Source organism: Yamadazyma tenuis, chromosome 4 (assembly GCF_029203305.1).
Source record: "Yamadazyma tenuis chromosome 4, complete sequence".
Classification (NCBI taxonomy): Eukaryota; Fungi; Ascomycota; class Pichiomycetes; order Serinales; family Debaryomycetaceae; genus Yamadazyma; species Yamadazyma tenuis.
Window position 1 is genome coordinate 684,198 of NC_089464.1, and position 15,421 is coordinate 699,618.

The following is a 15,421-nucleotide window of genomic DNA, read 5'->3' on the forward strand; positions in this document are numbered from 1 at the left end:
GACAATATAAAAAAGATTATGAGGAGCCAGAGACAACCAACTTCTGCAAATGACCCATGAAGACCTGTAAAGAAACATCATCAGTCAAAACGACAGCTCCATTACCAATGACATCCTGGTTATTATATGAGGTCGATGGATTTAATTTGGAGTATAAGAATCTAGCTTGTGAACCACCTTCTTCAGTGTCAATGAATCTCGGTAATGGGAATCTGTCTACCAATAATTCAGCAGCTTCTTGCTTAGGCTCTTCCAATAATTGTTTAAAGTTGGCATAGTCAGGCTGGTCTTGGTATCCTGCTTTTCTCCATTCACTAATTGTCTTTCCGTGAAAGATTAAAATGTGGAAGAAAGTATCCAATAATAGAATAGCATCATCCTTAACGGAAACCGAGTCTAGCAATACGGCTTGAGGGTCGGAGTCTAACTGGAATGATGTCAATGTTGGTTGAATCATGATCAACGAATTGTTGGTGTTTTCCGTTAACAAAATATGTCTGTAGAAGGCAGTTTCATCGGGAGAGTTATTGAACACTTGTAAGAACTGGGACCTTCTCAAATAGTAGATGAATTGAGGATATAGTGAGAATTGTGGACTTAATCTGAAGGACTCATCCATATCCTTTCTGTAATCGGCAAATTTTTGGCACAATCTGATCAACATTCTGTCAACCCATCTTAAAACATCAGCACCATCATCTTGTTCAGATTTGAACAAGGTAACTCTCGACATTATGACAGCAGCAGCTTCTTGGTCAAAGCTTTGGGTCAAGACTCTTTCATCGCTTGTCAATAAGTTTGACACAGTGGTAACTCTTAATCTATAAGTACCAGAACTGTGTTGATAATGAGTAATGAACTGGATAAAACTTTGAGCATTTGGTGGTAAACTATGGGTGTTTGCAATATCAAAAAACACCGCATACGTATGCTGAGGTGATAATGCACACAATCTGTATTGAGAAGTACCTCCAATACCCACTTCAGTTTCAGATACATTGGGGGTCTTAACACTCAAAGAAGAAGCATGCCCAATGAGTCCACTGACCTTCAATTCCTTGGAGGTTTTGATATCCAAGATACCGTTGAAACCCATTGATAAGAAACCTTCCTCATCCTTGTTGAATAATCTCAAGAAGGACTGTTTAAAAATGGAAGTGGTGAAAGCATCAGTCAATAATAAGACACCACCGGTTAAGTTACACAAATCCTTCATTTCTAAAACCCCTATTTGATCCAAACAACCTCCAAATATATCCACGACATGAGAGTTTTTAACAACCCTATCAGCAATAGATTTGTAGAACTTGTTGGCCTTTTTAAAGTGTTTGGCATTATCCTTATCGATATCAGAATGGGATCTAATAGGTTCTTTCAACTTGTTGCTCACAATGATACCAGGTTCCAAAGTACACGGACCAGAAGAGAATAACATGATTCTAGCACCAAAACCCGAATAAGTAGCACCCAACAAACTCGAAGCAATATTTAAAGCTGAACCACTACATCTCAAAGGTCTATCACCATGAGCGACAGCCCATGGATCTTTAGCCAAGTTTTCCAAGATGCTAGTCAATTGGTATTCAGTTTCTTCTAATGGTAAGAAGAACCTGTTCAATGAGTTTCCAAATTGAGGAGGCATGTTTGGTTGACCCGGTTGACCATTGAAGCCAGTCAAAATTGGCTTATTCAACATCTCAGAAATCTGCTTATCAGTATAAGTCTTGTCACCTCTAAATATGTACGACTTACTGACAGATTCACTTCCTAAATCATGAAGTTGAACCATGGTACCGTAGGTGATCAAACCAATCAAAGCATTTGGAGGTAACAAGTTCAATGAAACCACCAAGGAATCCTTTAAGGCTGTCAAGTTGTCATCATCCTGGCACAAATCAACCACGAACAAGAAGATGGGAGGGTTTTGAACTGGCCTCGAAGTAATATATTCTATGGTTGAAGCATTGGAAGTCAATTCCAATGGTAAGTTCTCTTGAGTAATACCATGGTAATGGGTAGGCAAGGGGTTTCTACTACCACACAACGGACAAGACCAAGAGCCTGTTGGGTCAATTGAACAATAAGGATTCAAGATGGCTTTACAGTTTTGATTCATACAGTAAATAGGATCGTACTGAGCCACTGGTAAGTCGCCTTCTTCCCTGGTCAGTAAAGGGGTGTACAAACAGCCAGTTGGAACAACAATCTTGTTGGCTTCCATCTTCGTGGATGGCAAAGTGTTCCAACTGAACCTGATTCCATTAATGTCTTCCGCCTCTTCAAAGTTCATTGTTGGTGTTTACGTGTAATTGATTTGAATTTCGATGTTGAGAGTTTTTTCCATTCGACAGTGCGGGAACAAATATTCTGAATCGAGATAGGGAAATAGTTTAAATTCGTGGTTAAGAGAGAGGAGAGCATATATGATGATCTGGTAAGCATAGTGCTGTACCCAAACCCACCTTCTTTAAGATTTGGCTTTCTCGAAACCATTGGTAAAAACAAGTCACGTGATGACATTCACCCTGTGTGCGTCCTTAACCCCAGTAGTTCCGATCGAATGTCGCAGCTCGCAAGGTGCTCTTTTTTGCGCTATTAATGTCGTGTCTCGGTCATTGGCTTTCTTTTTGTTCGTCGGAGTTTAAGTAGTGCTTCCCCAGATTTCGCTGAACTCATAAATTCATTAGCTTTGGGAGCAATTTTCAGTTTCCTTGATGATTTCGGAGTAAGGGATGCCCCCGAAGTATAGATTAAAACTCCGAAACCCGTTATTTGCATCAAAAATTAGTACAATTCAATATTATTTGGGATATTTGAATAATCTATCACACCCAGACCGGGCAAGTTCTTGCTAATGATTGTTTGATAGGGACTCTCAATTCCCACAGTCAACTGAATATTTCTTGGATTACAGTGAACTGAGGCAAATAACGCAAAAAAAAGAAACGGGTTTGAAAAGCTGGCGGAATTATTTATGGGTATTTTTGATTTATTTCTGATGGGAACTAATTTTAAAAAGTGATCACTATGACCATTGACACCCCAATTGATAACCATGATGCTTATATAACATATAGAGCTCGTGTGTGACTGTTTTGGTGATATCAATCATCGAAACCTAGAATTATGGCCTCCAATTTTAAGTGCGGACTTTGCAAAAATGCAGGACTCAGAGGAAAATTTTTATGGGGGGGTTATGTTCAAAAGGTTTCTAATCTCCTTGACATTTAAACACACATATTTTTTTTGATTCGAATATTGCCAAAGAGCGAATACCCTGTTTCTTTTCCTCTCCTATTTTTTTATTTATCATATACACTTACATGACTGTATCATTTTGATCAACTGAACAACCACTAATGTTAGCTACTTCGGAGATAAACATATCCCAAGCAAAGAAGGCACCAGATGTCCATGTTAAAATACTTGCTGATGGAAAGGTTTTGAAAGTGCAAAAGACAAGACAAAGGAGAATTTTGAGTTGTATTCATTGTCATTCCAAGAAGATCAAATGCTCCCGAGCAGTTCCAACCTGTGATCATTGCCAGAAGCTAGGTATAGATTGCCAGTACTTTGTTAATGAAAGAATTAGCAAAGGTGGGAAACGCAAGAAGAAGTCAAGATCATCATTCCAAAATGGCAGTGCAGCAAGTAATAGTACAAGTGACACCAGTTCCATCAGTAGGGAAGATTCCAAAATCTTGAAACAGGAATCAAGTGAAATGGAGATGGAGATGGAGAACTCAAGTAAAAGTAGTACGAATGACCATCCACAATCACAGGAGATGACGATTCAGGACAACAAGTTGATGGAAACCTTAAGCTCCAACTTCCCTAATCTACCGAAGTCTTTGTTACAGACACCTGTGATGAATAGTATGAGCAACAATATGACCAATTCATATTTTTCAAATACAAATGGCTCCACCAATGCAAACGCAGACCACGAGAAGGAAGATCAGTATTCATTCAACTTAAGTTCTTTCACTTACGCCAGCTATCAGGGAAGTCATCCTCATACTCAAAGCTATAATAAGCTTGTAAATCAAGACCTCCATTCTAGTCTTTCGAGTCACAATAATAGCAGCACCAACATAAGTTCGCTTTTTGCCAAAAATCCAAGCCATATATATCCACAAAATAGCATCATGGATCATTCTAAGAGTCATCTACATCAGAATACCCAAGGACCCCAGACTTTCCGTAACCCAGCATCACCGCACTATCCTAATTCCGCCTCTTTTGAAATCTCCGAACGGTTGGATAATACAAAGAACTTTTTGAACGGTACAAATACATACTATGACAATGAAAACTTGTTAGAGGATTTGGAAAATCACTTACCCACTTCGAAGCCAAAATCATATGAATTAGTAGAAAGGTACTTAAATTCAGTTCACATTTTATTACCTATCATCACCAATATCGACGACTTTGTGAGAGAACATGATAAGTATTGGAAAGAGTGTAACCCTTATGAAAAAGAGACTAACAATTCGTTGACTGATCTCAATTTGTTGCAGTTCTATACTCTATATTTCCCCATATTGTATGCTGCAACCATTAGTGAATTCGAAGAGTATGACAATTTATTGTTAAATCAGGATATCAACAAGTATTTGAAAGGATTTAATAAGATTTGCCAGTACTACAATTATCCTCATGGATTGAAAATCATTCCTTTGTTATTAGGTAATGTTATCATTCAGTCTACTTCTCCTAACCCGTCTACCATGGAAATGTCCCTGATAATCAGATATGCTAAGTTCTTGCAAATGAACAAAGATCCAGTTTTTTCCTTAAATATCAAGAATTACGAAATCATTAAATTCAGAAGATTACTTTGGTGGACAATTTTTGGTTTAGATTGCTTGACAAGTCACAATTTCTGTCTACCACCTGTTTGTAAATTTGATGATTTTAACGTCGTTTTACCCAGTGACGAGGAACCCATTTTCAATCAAGCAAATGAAATAGTTGGTTATACCTTAAACACTTCTGTTTTATCTTTGAACATCAAATTCAAATACGACAGAATCTTGAATGAGTTGGTAAGCCAATTGCACAGTGATAATTCGAAGAACTTATCAAAGGAAAAGATGAATGAAATAAAGAAAATGATTTGTGAATATTTTGATTACATCCACCTTTCCATCAATAAGATGAATCTTTATCATAAAAAGTTTCCACCAAAAACTGTTGGTGAAGTCAATTTGCTCAATTTTATCAAAAATCATAGTTGGAGTTTTGTGGACAGAGCCGTTATGTTGTTGCACAAGAAGTTCCTATTGAATGAACATGACTCAACTGTGAATGTTGGAGAAGGAAGACATTTGGCAAGTCATTTGTTGAGCGATGAGAATAACAAGTTGAGTTTGAGCAGTCTTCATATCACTAAGAACGGTTCAACAGAACCAAAATCTAGTGATAATTCAAACTCAGTGGCTTCTCCTCAAGCGAAGAAAGAGCCGGGGTCAAGTTCTAATTCCAATGCTTCATACACATATTCAATCGATTCTTACGATGTTCATTTGACAAAACCAAGAAATGGTATTTTGTCATTTAATCTGTTTGAAGACACTTTCCAAAGCTTAGTTGAAGAAAATTTAATCAAGAATTTTGTCAATTTTCAAAACTTGAACTTGGGTCTTGATTTCAACCAATTCAATAATTTCAGCTACAATGATATTAACAATAACTTAATTCCTTCCATCTTACACAACTTGAATGATTTCCTCAAATATAACGATTTCTTGAAGTTTGGAAAGTTTAATTGGTACGTGAAGAGAACTATTCCTTTAGACTCTATCATCTTGCTTTTCATCATCATTATTGTCAAATTCAAATTTGAAACCATCAAATTCAATGAATTGATCATATATGTTAAGTTGATCAACAAATCGTTGTTCATTCTTAACAGAAAGTGGTTCAAGAATGAAAAGTATAAGAGAATGTTATCTTTGACAAATCTTACATGGGAGTACATCTTGAAAAAGTTCAAAATCTTGCACATCATTAATAAGTTTACCAGTTCTAACTTTTCAATTACTTCATCGAATAAGAACAAAATATTCAACAAATATGAATACTTCAACTATCAGTTGACTGGGTATTTGAATACTACAGAACTTTTCAAAACCATGCAAGTTGCCCAGCCAAACCTATCGATGGAATTGATCAACAAATTGAACAATCAAAAAATCAAGTATATTTCTAACACAGGAACTGCAGCTCCAGATTCTCCAGGTATTAACCTTAACATAAATTCTTTGGTGTTCGGCTCAATGAATGGTTTAAGTGGAATTCTGGAATCTCCGGGTTTGAATAATAAAACTACATTTGATATTTTGGATGATGATTTGTTGATGAATAATCAGAGAATGAGCTCCAAATATGACACAGATATCAATCTTATCGAGTCCAATGATGATTTTAAAATTGAGAAGGACTTCACCATCAATTCAAGTTTAACAGGAACTTTCCATATTGACGAAGACGAGTTGGTTTTATTGCATGATAAAATTTGCTTTGATTTGAAAAACAACTACGTTGATATTAACGACTATTGTGCCTTTTACATTAGTTTAGAAAATATTCTTCACCAAGTCATCAACTTTGTGGATTAGTTGCTTGTTAAAAGTAGTTAACTGATTCCAAATATATGTATATTATGATGACTTTTAATTGTAGTTCAAATTTGACTACTAATTTTGAAATTTTTAGCAATTACTTTTAAAGACATGAAGGCTTATTTGCTTTGAGATGTATTCCAAATTGGACCTAATTGTTCTCATTGGAGATATTTTTAGAGCTATAGGCATATTTGTAAGGTCAAAAAACCAAGTTATGATAAACTAAATTTAGGCGCATGTCAATACCTCCTCACTTTTCACTTGCGAAATATGCCTGGCTAGCTCAATCGGCTAGAGCGTGTGACTTTTAATCACAAGGTTGCGGGTTCGAGTCCCGCGTCGGGCTTTTTTTTTCCTTTGTTTGTTAACAAACAAAGGAATAGAAAAGATTCAAATCTTGATTCAATCTTTTTACGTACACATACAAGGATAAAGTTATGAATATATTCAAATTCAACAAATAAATAAGCAAAAAAGATGTTATAAAATGATTTACAATTAAGCCTTATTACTGGCCATCTTGTTTAATGCAGAACCATACTTGAACCATTCAATTTGTTCAGCGTTGAAGGTGTGAGATAATTCAGAGTCCCATGGTTCACTACCATCCTTTGGATAAACTCTAAGGTGGACGTTCTTACCTGGGGCCAATTCGTTCAATTCCAACAAGGAGATTTCATCTTCTGGTTGAATCTTGTCATAGTCAGCAGTGTCAATAAAGTTCAATGGCAATAAACCTTGCTTCTTCAAGTTAGTTTCGTGAATTCTGGCAAAAGACTTAGTAATAATGGCGAAAGCACCCAAGAATCTTGGTTCCAAAGCAGCGTGTTCTCTGGAAGAACCTTCACCAAAGTTTTCGTCACCAATAACAACCCATTTCTTACCAGCATCTCTGTAATCAGCAGCAGTCTCTGGAATACCCTTGTAAACACCAGTGAAATGGTTCTTAACGTTGTTAATTTCACCATTTTCAGCATTAGTAGCACCAATCATGTAGTTGTTAGAAATGTTTTCCAAGTGACCTCTGTACTTCAACCAAGGACCAGCCATAGAAATATGATCAGTGGTGGTCTTACCAACGGCTTTAACCAAAATTGGTAATCTTTCAGCATCCTTTCCATCCCATGCCTTGAAAGGAGTCAATTTTTGCAATCTATCGGACTTTGGATCAATGACAACTTGAACAGTAGATCTGTCAGATGGAGGAGCCTGGTAAGTATTAACACCCTTGTCGTAACCTCTTGGGGGTAAACCAACACCAACTGGTTCCTTCAACTTGAATTCATTTCCGTTAGCATCCTTCAAGGTGTCTTGAATTGGGTTGAAACCTAAATCACCAGCAATGGCGTAAGCAGTAACCATTTCTGGAGAAGCAACGAATGCGTGAGTAGCTGGGTTACCATCGTTTCTGGAAGTAAAGTTTCTGTTGAAAGAAGAAACAATGGTGTTCTTGTCACCCTTCTTGATGTCTCTTCTATCCCATTGACCAATACATGGACCACAAGCGTTAGCCATAACCACACCACCAAAATCTTCAAAGGTCTTCAATTGACCGTCTCTTTCAATAGTAGCTCTGACTTGTTCAGAACCTGGAGAAACAGTGTAAATAGACTTAGCCTTCAAACCGTGAGTAGCAGCATCCTTAATGATAGAAGCAGCTCTGGTCATATCTTCGTAAGAAGAGTTGGTACAAGAACCAATCAAACCAACTTTAACTTCCAAAGGCCATCCGTTGGCAATAGCAGTTTCCTTCATCTTAGAAATTGGAGTAGCCAAATCTGGGGTGAAAGGACCGTTCACGTGAGGTTCTAAAGTGTTCAAGTCGATTTCAATCACTTGATCGTATTCACAACCTTCGTCAGCCAGTAAGAAATCCTTTTTGTACAAGTCAGCAAAACTAGCAATGCTTGATCTACCGGTGGCATTCAAGTAATCAGCCATAGAGCTGTTGTATGGGAAAACAGAAGTAGTGGCACCAATTTCAGCACCCATATTACAGATAGTACCCATACCAGTACAAGAAAAGGTTTCCACACCGGAACCAAAGTATTCAACAATAGCACCAGTACCACCCTTAACGGTAGTGATACCAGCCAATTTAAGGATAATATCCTTTGGAGAAGTCCAACCAGACATTCTACCGGTCAACTTAACACCAATAATCTTTGGAGCCTTCAATTCCCAAGCCAAACTAGCCATGACATCGACGGCATCAGCACCACCAACACCAATGGCCAATTGACCCAAACCACCAGCATTTGGGGTGTGAGAATCGGTACCAATCAACAAAGCACCTGGGAAAGCATAGTTTTCCAAGACAATTTGATGGATAATACCAGAACCTGGTTTCCAGAAACCCAAGTTGTATTTGGCACAAGCCGAAGCCAAAAAGTCAAACACTTCCTTGTTCAAGTCGATGGCTCTTGCCAAATCCTTAACAGAACCAACTTGAGCTTGAATTAAATGGTCACAGTGAACGGTCGATGGAGTGGCCACTTGGGGCATTCCAGCGGACATGAATTGTAAGATGGCCATCTGGGCGGTGGCATCTTGACAAGCAACTCTGTCAGGTCTCAATTTCAAGTAAGAAACCCCTCTTTCAATATCTTGTCCGTGAGGGTCATCTAAATGACCATATAACAACTTTTCAGCATAAGTCAAAGGTCTGTTCAATCTAGACTTGACGATGTTGACGTTTTCAAGGTGTTTTTTGTATTGGATAAATGAAAAATCTTCCAACAAGTTTTGGTTAACTTGGGAATCCCTGGTAAGGGATGCAGTTGCCAAGTTACGGGCTCCATTTAATCTAATGGATCTTTTAGTAGCAGACAACATTGTAATTCCAATTATTCCTTGAACTTCTAAAAGAAAAAACTAAAAAACTTGTAGTTGGTAAGAAAGGGAAGGGAAAATTTTTGCTTCACCAGGATTTAAAGGATCATAAATAATGGGAGTTGGATGGGAGACCAAATACCTGTGTATAAGTCGAGTTTTGGGTTTCAGCCAATTAGGAGCGAAATAATACAAATGCATTACTTGGGGTGCCCTGACCGAGGCTACCCCCGGGTGTGCGCGAAAGGTATGCTGGTATAAATTAGAAAACCGTACGGGACAGACGGGTAATGGGCCGAAGATGCTCTTGTTAAAAGTGTGATAGATATCTTAGGTACGGTGTAGAGTACACTGCCCCCGGTAGATTTACGTGAATGCCCTAAACAAATAGCTCATATAATGTGTTTCTACAAGTAAGTGGTAGTCGATGACTGCGACCGGTGGAGCCCTCGAAAGTTGGTTTTTCATCTCCAGATTTCAAAACTCCTCATGTTTGTTAATCGTGTTTGAAATGGCTCTAATTGGTTTTGTTGATTTCGGACCCGACGCTCGCAGTTTTTGGTAAATGCGAGAAAACTCCGTAGGAGAATGTCGGTAACACGACCACTTGGTGCTCGCGCGACCACCACCCCCCTCGGTGAGACATTGCCCCAGTCCGACATTTATCCTAGTCCGAATGTCGTGAACTCCGTCAGCACCGCACTTTTAATGGATCGTTTTGTGCCGATACTTCAAACACATTTCATTATACTTAATTAAAATGGCAGCTGCTACAGGTTCGAAGTTTCAAAGATTCTTGCAGTCCGAAACCGGACCCAAGACCGTCCACTTCTGGGCTCCTGTTATGAAATGGTCCTTGGTGATTGCTGGGGCCAACGACATGCAAAGACCAGTAGAAAAATTATCTGGAACTCAACAAATTGCTCTTTTTTCTACTGGTGTTATTTGGACCAGATGGGCTGGTTTTGTCATCAAACCAAGAAACCCTCTCTTGGCTTCCGTGAACTTTTTCTTGGGGGGTGTGGCTGGTTATCAGTTGTACAGAATTATTAGTTATAGAAATGCTGCAGGTGATTCTCCTAAAGAAATTGTTAGTTACATCTTCAATGGAGAGCCTACCAAGAGGGAAATCCCCAGCCCTGAATTGGCTGCTGCCAATTGATGAATCCGATATATTTTGATAGTATTTAACATATTCATAATTTGTATGATATACACTTTGATAATAAAACATTAGTCTACAATCATTTCATCTGGGTCTTCTGATGAGCGTGTGACATTCTGTTCCTCTATACCATGTTCATCTTCTACGTCTGGAGTTCCTTCGGTGTCTAGCGTTCCTTCGGTATCTAGCGTTTCCTCAATGCCGGGTGTTCCAAGTTCTTCGGGTTCAGAGTGCCTAGACTCATCATCTGAATCTTGTTCTCCAAGGCCATGCTCGGCATCTTCAATAGCTGGATCTGGTCCAGTTGGTTGCTCTAATTCGTCTATCGCTTCTTCTTCCTCTTCCTCGTCATCTTCGTCATCTTCGTACCCATCTTCAAGCTCTTTTTCCAATTGTCGTATCTCATTTACCTCTTTTATTATGTCGGGCAAACGCTTGTTCACAAACCCACTTAAAACATTGTTTCTACTAGTCCATTTCTGGGTGGCCGAGGTAAGTTCCTTTTTGATTTTCTTCAAGATATCGTGTTTGATCATCCTTTCTATTCTCAACTGGTACTCAATATTGACTAGTTTATCGAATATTTCCATATCTATCTTTGGCCTTTCCCCTCCGTCTAGAGAAAATACTTCACCTATCGACACTTCGGTCCGGCCCTTTATGTCGATATCCTTTAATAATTGTTCATCGAGTTTCTCGATCGCTAATATTGAAACAGATACACTGGGAAGCTTAACCTGAGCACGCTTTTGGTCATGCTCTTTCACCATATTCTCAATATCAAAATCAAGACGACTCATCTGTCCTAGTTTCTTGTTATAAGCAGAGATTTCGCTGTCGACAAACTGGTTCTTTTGTTCATTTTGCAAACTCTTGAAATCTCGATGGAATTTGGTAATTATGAACGAATCCACAATGAGCCCCTTTTGATGGGACCTATTGGACAACTCATCTAGAACAAGGTCAGCACTAGCCTTGCTTGTGCGAACTCTCTCAAGCCGCTGCTGGAAGCTTTCGTATGTAGTCTCTTCAATCATTGTCTTCAGTCTGAAAATCTTCAGTCGCGAATTGTTTGGGTTTGGATTTGTATTTGTCTCCAGGAACACAGATATCTTCTTAGTATGGAGACAGATGAGTCAATTGACCAGTTGAGGACTGATTTGTTAAAGGCTCAAATCACACTATCCAATATCAATCTCCTCCAAGCATCTAAGTGGTGTGCTGAAGCCATTAATGGGTTATCAAATGCATCAAATATCACTCAAATTCCTACACTCGAATTTGATCCATATGACTTGCAAGATTATTCTAGGTTTATATTGGCAAAATCTTACTTTGATGTCAAGGAGTTTGATAGATGTGCTCACTCACTAGTGGGATGTAAGAGTGGGAATGCTGTTTTCTTGAAGTTATACTCAAAGATTCTTTCACTCGATAAAAAGATGGCTGAAGAAAATGATGGATCAGTCAATTTATTTCATGTCCCAGATGAAGCTGATCCTAATCAAAACAACCATAGAACACAAGGAAATATAATAGGTGGACAAGCCAACAGTAAGGATTTGAATTCAAAGTTGTCAAAAATTATCCAGGAGATAGAGAGTTTCAACTCATCCAGTAACCCAAACCACTTTTTATACTATTTACTAGGAATAATTTACAACAAAAAGAGGAACTACAAGTTGGCTCAACGAAATTTGTTAGCGGCCCTAAAGTTGTTCCCATATAATTGGTCTTGCTGGCAAGAGTTGATCAATTCAATAATAGATTTTGATGAAGCTATGGAGTTGCTCAATAAGGTCAAAAGTTCAAAGTCGTCTTTAAACCCAAGTATAATGTTCAACTTCTTCGAAGTGGTGTTATTACAAGAATTCTATCAGCAATCAGTCGATGTCAATCAAACTCTTGAAAAATTATTAAGCATATTTCCAAACTTCAATTTCTTGAAGATTCAAAAGTTTTTAATATGTTATCATTCTTTGGATTACTATCAAGCGGAGCTGATTTTTGATCAGATTCTTGAAGATGATCCCTTACGGATTGATGATTTGGACACTTACTCCAACATGTTATATGTTATGGAAAAGAAATCAAAACTATCATTTTTGGCCCAATATTCGTCTAACATTGATAAGTTCAAACCAGAAACCTGCTGTATTATCGCCAACTATCATTCTATGAAAGGTGAACATGAAAAGGCTATCATGTATTACAAAAGAGCATTGATATTAAATAAAAACAGTCTAAGTGCTTGGACTTTGATGGGTCATGAGTTTGTTGAACTTAAGAATAGTCACGCAGCTATTGAAAGTTATAGAAGAGCTGTGGATATTAATCCCAAAGATTTCAGAGCCTGGTACGGGTTGGGACAAGCATACGAAGTTCTAGATATGCATTTGTACTCCTTGTACTATTATCAAAGAGCCACAAATTTGCAACCAACTGACAAGAGAATGTGGCAAGCAATTGGAAACTGTTACGAAAAGATAGGGAAGTTTGATGAATCATTGAAATCTTTCAAAAAGGCGTTAAGCATTGATAATACCAATAAACCACAAGAAAGTCATGGAAGCTATGATCCTTACATTTGCTATAAACTTGCCAGCATTTACGAGAAGATTGCTTCTGTAAAAGAGTGTTATAAGTACATGAAGCTATGTTTTGACCAAGAGCTTGACTGGGGAATCACCGATGAAACATCCAAAGCGAGATTGTGGTTAGCTCGCTATGCGCTAGAGTTGAAGAAATACGAGGAAGCATATGAATTAACCAAGGATTTGAATCATAATAATGCCCATGATATTGAAGAAGCTAGAGCCATTGCTAGAGAAGCAAGAAACAGAATGAACAAATAATCAAATAACCATAGAACAAGAGTGTATTAAAGTATTAGGGTTGATTAGATTAGAGATTATTAAATAAAATAAGATAAAATAGAATGATCCCAAGAATCTTAGCTCTGATCAAGTATAAGCTTGGGATATGTGATATGGGTATGTAGTGAAGATCAGTAAACCTTCATCTCGGACGTTAAGGTGTCCAAACTGGATTCTCTATTGATTGAACCACAAACAGTGTTGACGGCGCCATTAATAGTTCTTATCAACAAGCTTAGGTCTTCAATGGAAACTCCTGTATTGGCATAAACCATCAACCTTGGTTTGGCAACAGGAAGATGTTCATGCACCAAAAGATTTTTGGACCTTGAGATGAGAATATTAGAACTTGCCAACACTTGATCGACTATCTTTTGCAAGATAAAGTTTTCTAAATTGTATTTTTCATCAAAAGGGTTGTTATATTTAGATCTCCTAGCAGTCGTCAAAAAGCTAGTGTTTCCATAAAATTCAGGGAGATTTATGGCTTCTCTGAAAGGTCCCTTTAAGCTCAATTGGATAACCGGGGAGTTGATGTTTGAAATAACCTCAACAAAATTAGAATCTTTGATGGCAGAAGAGATCCCCTCGTGAAGAAATTTGGTGTTTTCATGTAATTTGGAAATTAAAATAGATTTTCCATTTGAGTTTAACTTTTTGATTTCTTTAATTGCTTGACAAGCAACTTTAGCACAATAAGGGGGTAAAGAGGCACTGAAAACATAAGCTAAAGAAGATAATCTTTGATGATGGACCATTGGACTTGCACCAACACAAAATCCACCCGAACTTGCTAAAGAGTTGGCCAAGGTTCCCACAGTGATGGAGACGTCAGACCTAGGAATGCCAAAATATTCAGTGATACCTCTTCCAGTGTTACCTAAAACCCCAATAGAATTAGACTCATCCAAAAATAACCTGTACTTGTACTTCTTTCTTAATTCAACCACCTTAGGTAAGTCCAACAAAGAGCCACCATTGCTGAAGATTGCCTCAGTGACAATGAATCTTCTTTTAAGTGGTTTTTGTTTGTCTAAAGTAGGAGTGATCTCTTTCAATAAGTTCTCCAAGTGCTTCATATCATTGTGGTGGTACCATTCGATTTCACAACGACTAACAACCAAAGCCTTTTGAATAGCAATATTGACACCTGTATCAACCACACAAACGTCACCTCTTTTAACAAAAGCCGGTAATACTGAACTTGGAGTCACAAAGTCTTGACCATATAAAATGGAGTTCTCTCCATGCAAGTAATCAGTCAAGTCTTCTTCCAATCTGACATGGAAATCTTGAGTACCGTAGAAGTTTGGTGCAGAGCAGGCACCGACACCGCTATAGTTAATGACACTCTTAGCGATAGTTTTGAGTTCTTCACTCTCATTCAAATTCAAAAAGTCATTGCTAGCCAAGTTCACAACATCCTTAGCCTTGTTCAAGTTTTCCAATTGTATACGAGCACCATTGTGGCCCTTAACCACAGGAAGTGATTTCATTTGCCACTTCTCAATAGGAGTGACTTCATCAACGATTTCAACAGGATTCCATTCATCAATCAATTCATCGATCTCACGCTTAGACAAGGTGACCAAGTCACTCTTGTTTTCCTTTCTTCTGGAATTAAAGAAGTAGTAAACCCCAAAGAGAAATAGTGCCAATTCAAAGAGCGATCTGACGGGATCATCTTTGTAGGAAGCCTTGATGTACCATAATAACCAATCTCCACCTGGAACTTTACCCAAGTAGTTCAAGTAGTGAACAAAGGTATCAGCCAAGGTATTGCTAAGACTCTCGAGCGTCGGAGGTAAAGTTGTGGTTTGGATTGTGGTGGTAGTTTTTGTGGTGGTAAAAGTGAATTCACTTTCAGGAGACATGTTTCAGGTGCTTGAATCGATAACAATAATAGGGGTTCGGAA

The 15,421-nt window shown here is 38.1% G+C and overlaps 7 protein-coding genes and 1 non-coding gene across 8 annotated transcripts; 4 read left to right on the plus strand and 4 right to left on the minus strand. All coding sequences in view use genetic code 12, as the record gives it.

Moving 5' to 3' along the window:
- Window positions 1-16: 16 nt before the first annotated feature.
- SEC23 (GTPase-activating protein S23) lies at window positions 17-2,290 on the minus strand (the record flags this gene model as incomplete). The annotated part of the gene is made up of 1 exon (XM_006684319.1): window positions 17-2,290. The coding sequence occupies one exon, from the start codon at window positions 2,288-2,290 to the stop codon at window positions 17-19; it is 2,274 nt and encodes a 757-aa protein (XP_006684382.1).
- Window positions 2,291-3,359: 1,069 nt separating this feature from the next.
- Window positions 3,360-6,626, plus strand: PSN45_003392 (uncharacterized protein; the record flags this gene model as incomplete). Its single annotated transcript, XM_066158073.1, has 1 exon — window positions 3,360-6,626. One exon carries the CDS (start codon window positions 3,360-3,362, stop codon window positions 6,624-6,626), a length of 3,267 nt encoding a protein of 1,088 aa, XP_066014170.1.
- Window positions 6,627-6,904: 278 nt separating this feature from the next.
- On the plus strand, window positions 6,905-6,978 carry PSN45_003393. Its single transcript has one exon. It is a non-coding gene; the product is annotated as a tRNA-Lys (tRNA).
- A 152-nt stretch (window positions 6,979-7,130) lies between these two features.
- On the minus strand, window positions 7,131-9,467 carry ACO1 (Aconitate hydratase mitochondrial; the record flags this gene model as incomplete). The annotated part of the gene is made up of 1 exon (XM_006684317.1): window positions 7,131-9,467. One exon carries the CDS (start codon window positions 9,465-9,467, stop codon window positions 7,131-7,133), a length of 2,337 nt encoding a protein of 778 aa, XP_006684380.1.
- Window positions 9,468-10,224: 757 nt separating this feature from the next.
- MPC3 (Mitochondrial pyruvate carrier subunit) lies at window positions 10,225-10,626 on the plus strand (the record flags this gene model as incomplete). Its single annotated transcript, XM_006684316.2, has 1 exon — window positions 10,225-10,626. One exon carries the CDS (start codon window positions 10,225-10,227, stop codon window positions 10,624-10,626), a length of 402 nt encoding a protein of 133 aa, XP_006684379.1.
- Window positions 10,627-10,697: 71 nt separating this feature from the next.
- PSN45_003396 (uncharacterized protein) lies at window positions 10,698-11,666 on the minus strand (the record flags this gene model as incomplete). The annotated part of the gene is made up of 1 exon (XM_066158074.1): window positions 10,698-11,666. The coding sequence occupies one exon, from the start codon at window positions 11,664-11,666 to the stop codon at window positions 10,698-10,700; it is 969 nt and encodes a 322-aa protein (XP_066014171.1).
- An 84-nt stretch (window positions 11,667-11,750) lies between these two features.
- On the plus strand, window positions 11,751-13,484 carry cut23 (Anaphase-promoting complex subunit 8; the record flags this gene model as incomplete). The annotated part of the gene is made up of 1 exon (XM_066158075.1): window positions 11,751-13,484. The coding sequence occupies one exon, from the start codon at window positions 11,751-11,753 to the stop codon at window positions 13,482-13,484; it is 1,734 nt and encodes a 577-aa protein (XP_066014172.1).
- A 152-nt stretch (window positions 13,485-13,636) lies between these two features.
- On the minus strand, window positions 13,637-15,379 carry LCB1 (serine palmitoyltransferase component; the record flags this gene model as incomplete). Its single annotated transcript, XM_006684315.2, has 1 exon — window positions 13,637-15,379. One exon carries the CDS (start codon window positions 15,377-15,379, stop codon window positions 13,637-13,639), a length of 1,743 nt encoding a protein of 580 aa, XP_006684378.1.
- Between the last annotated feature and the right edge of the window lie 42 nt (window positions 15,380-15,421).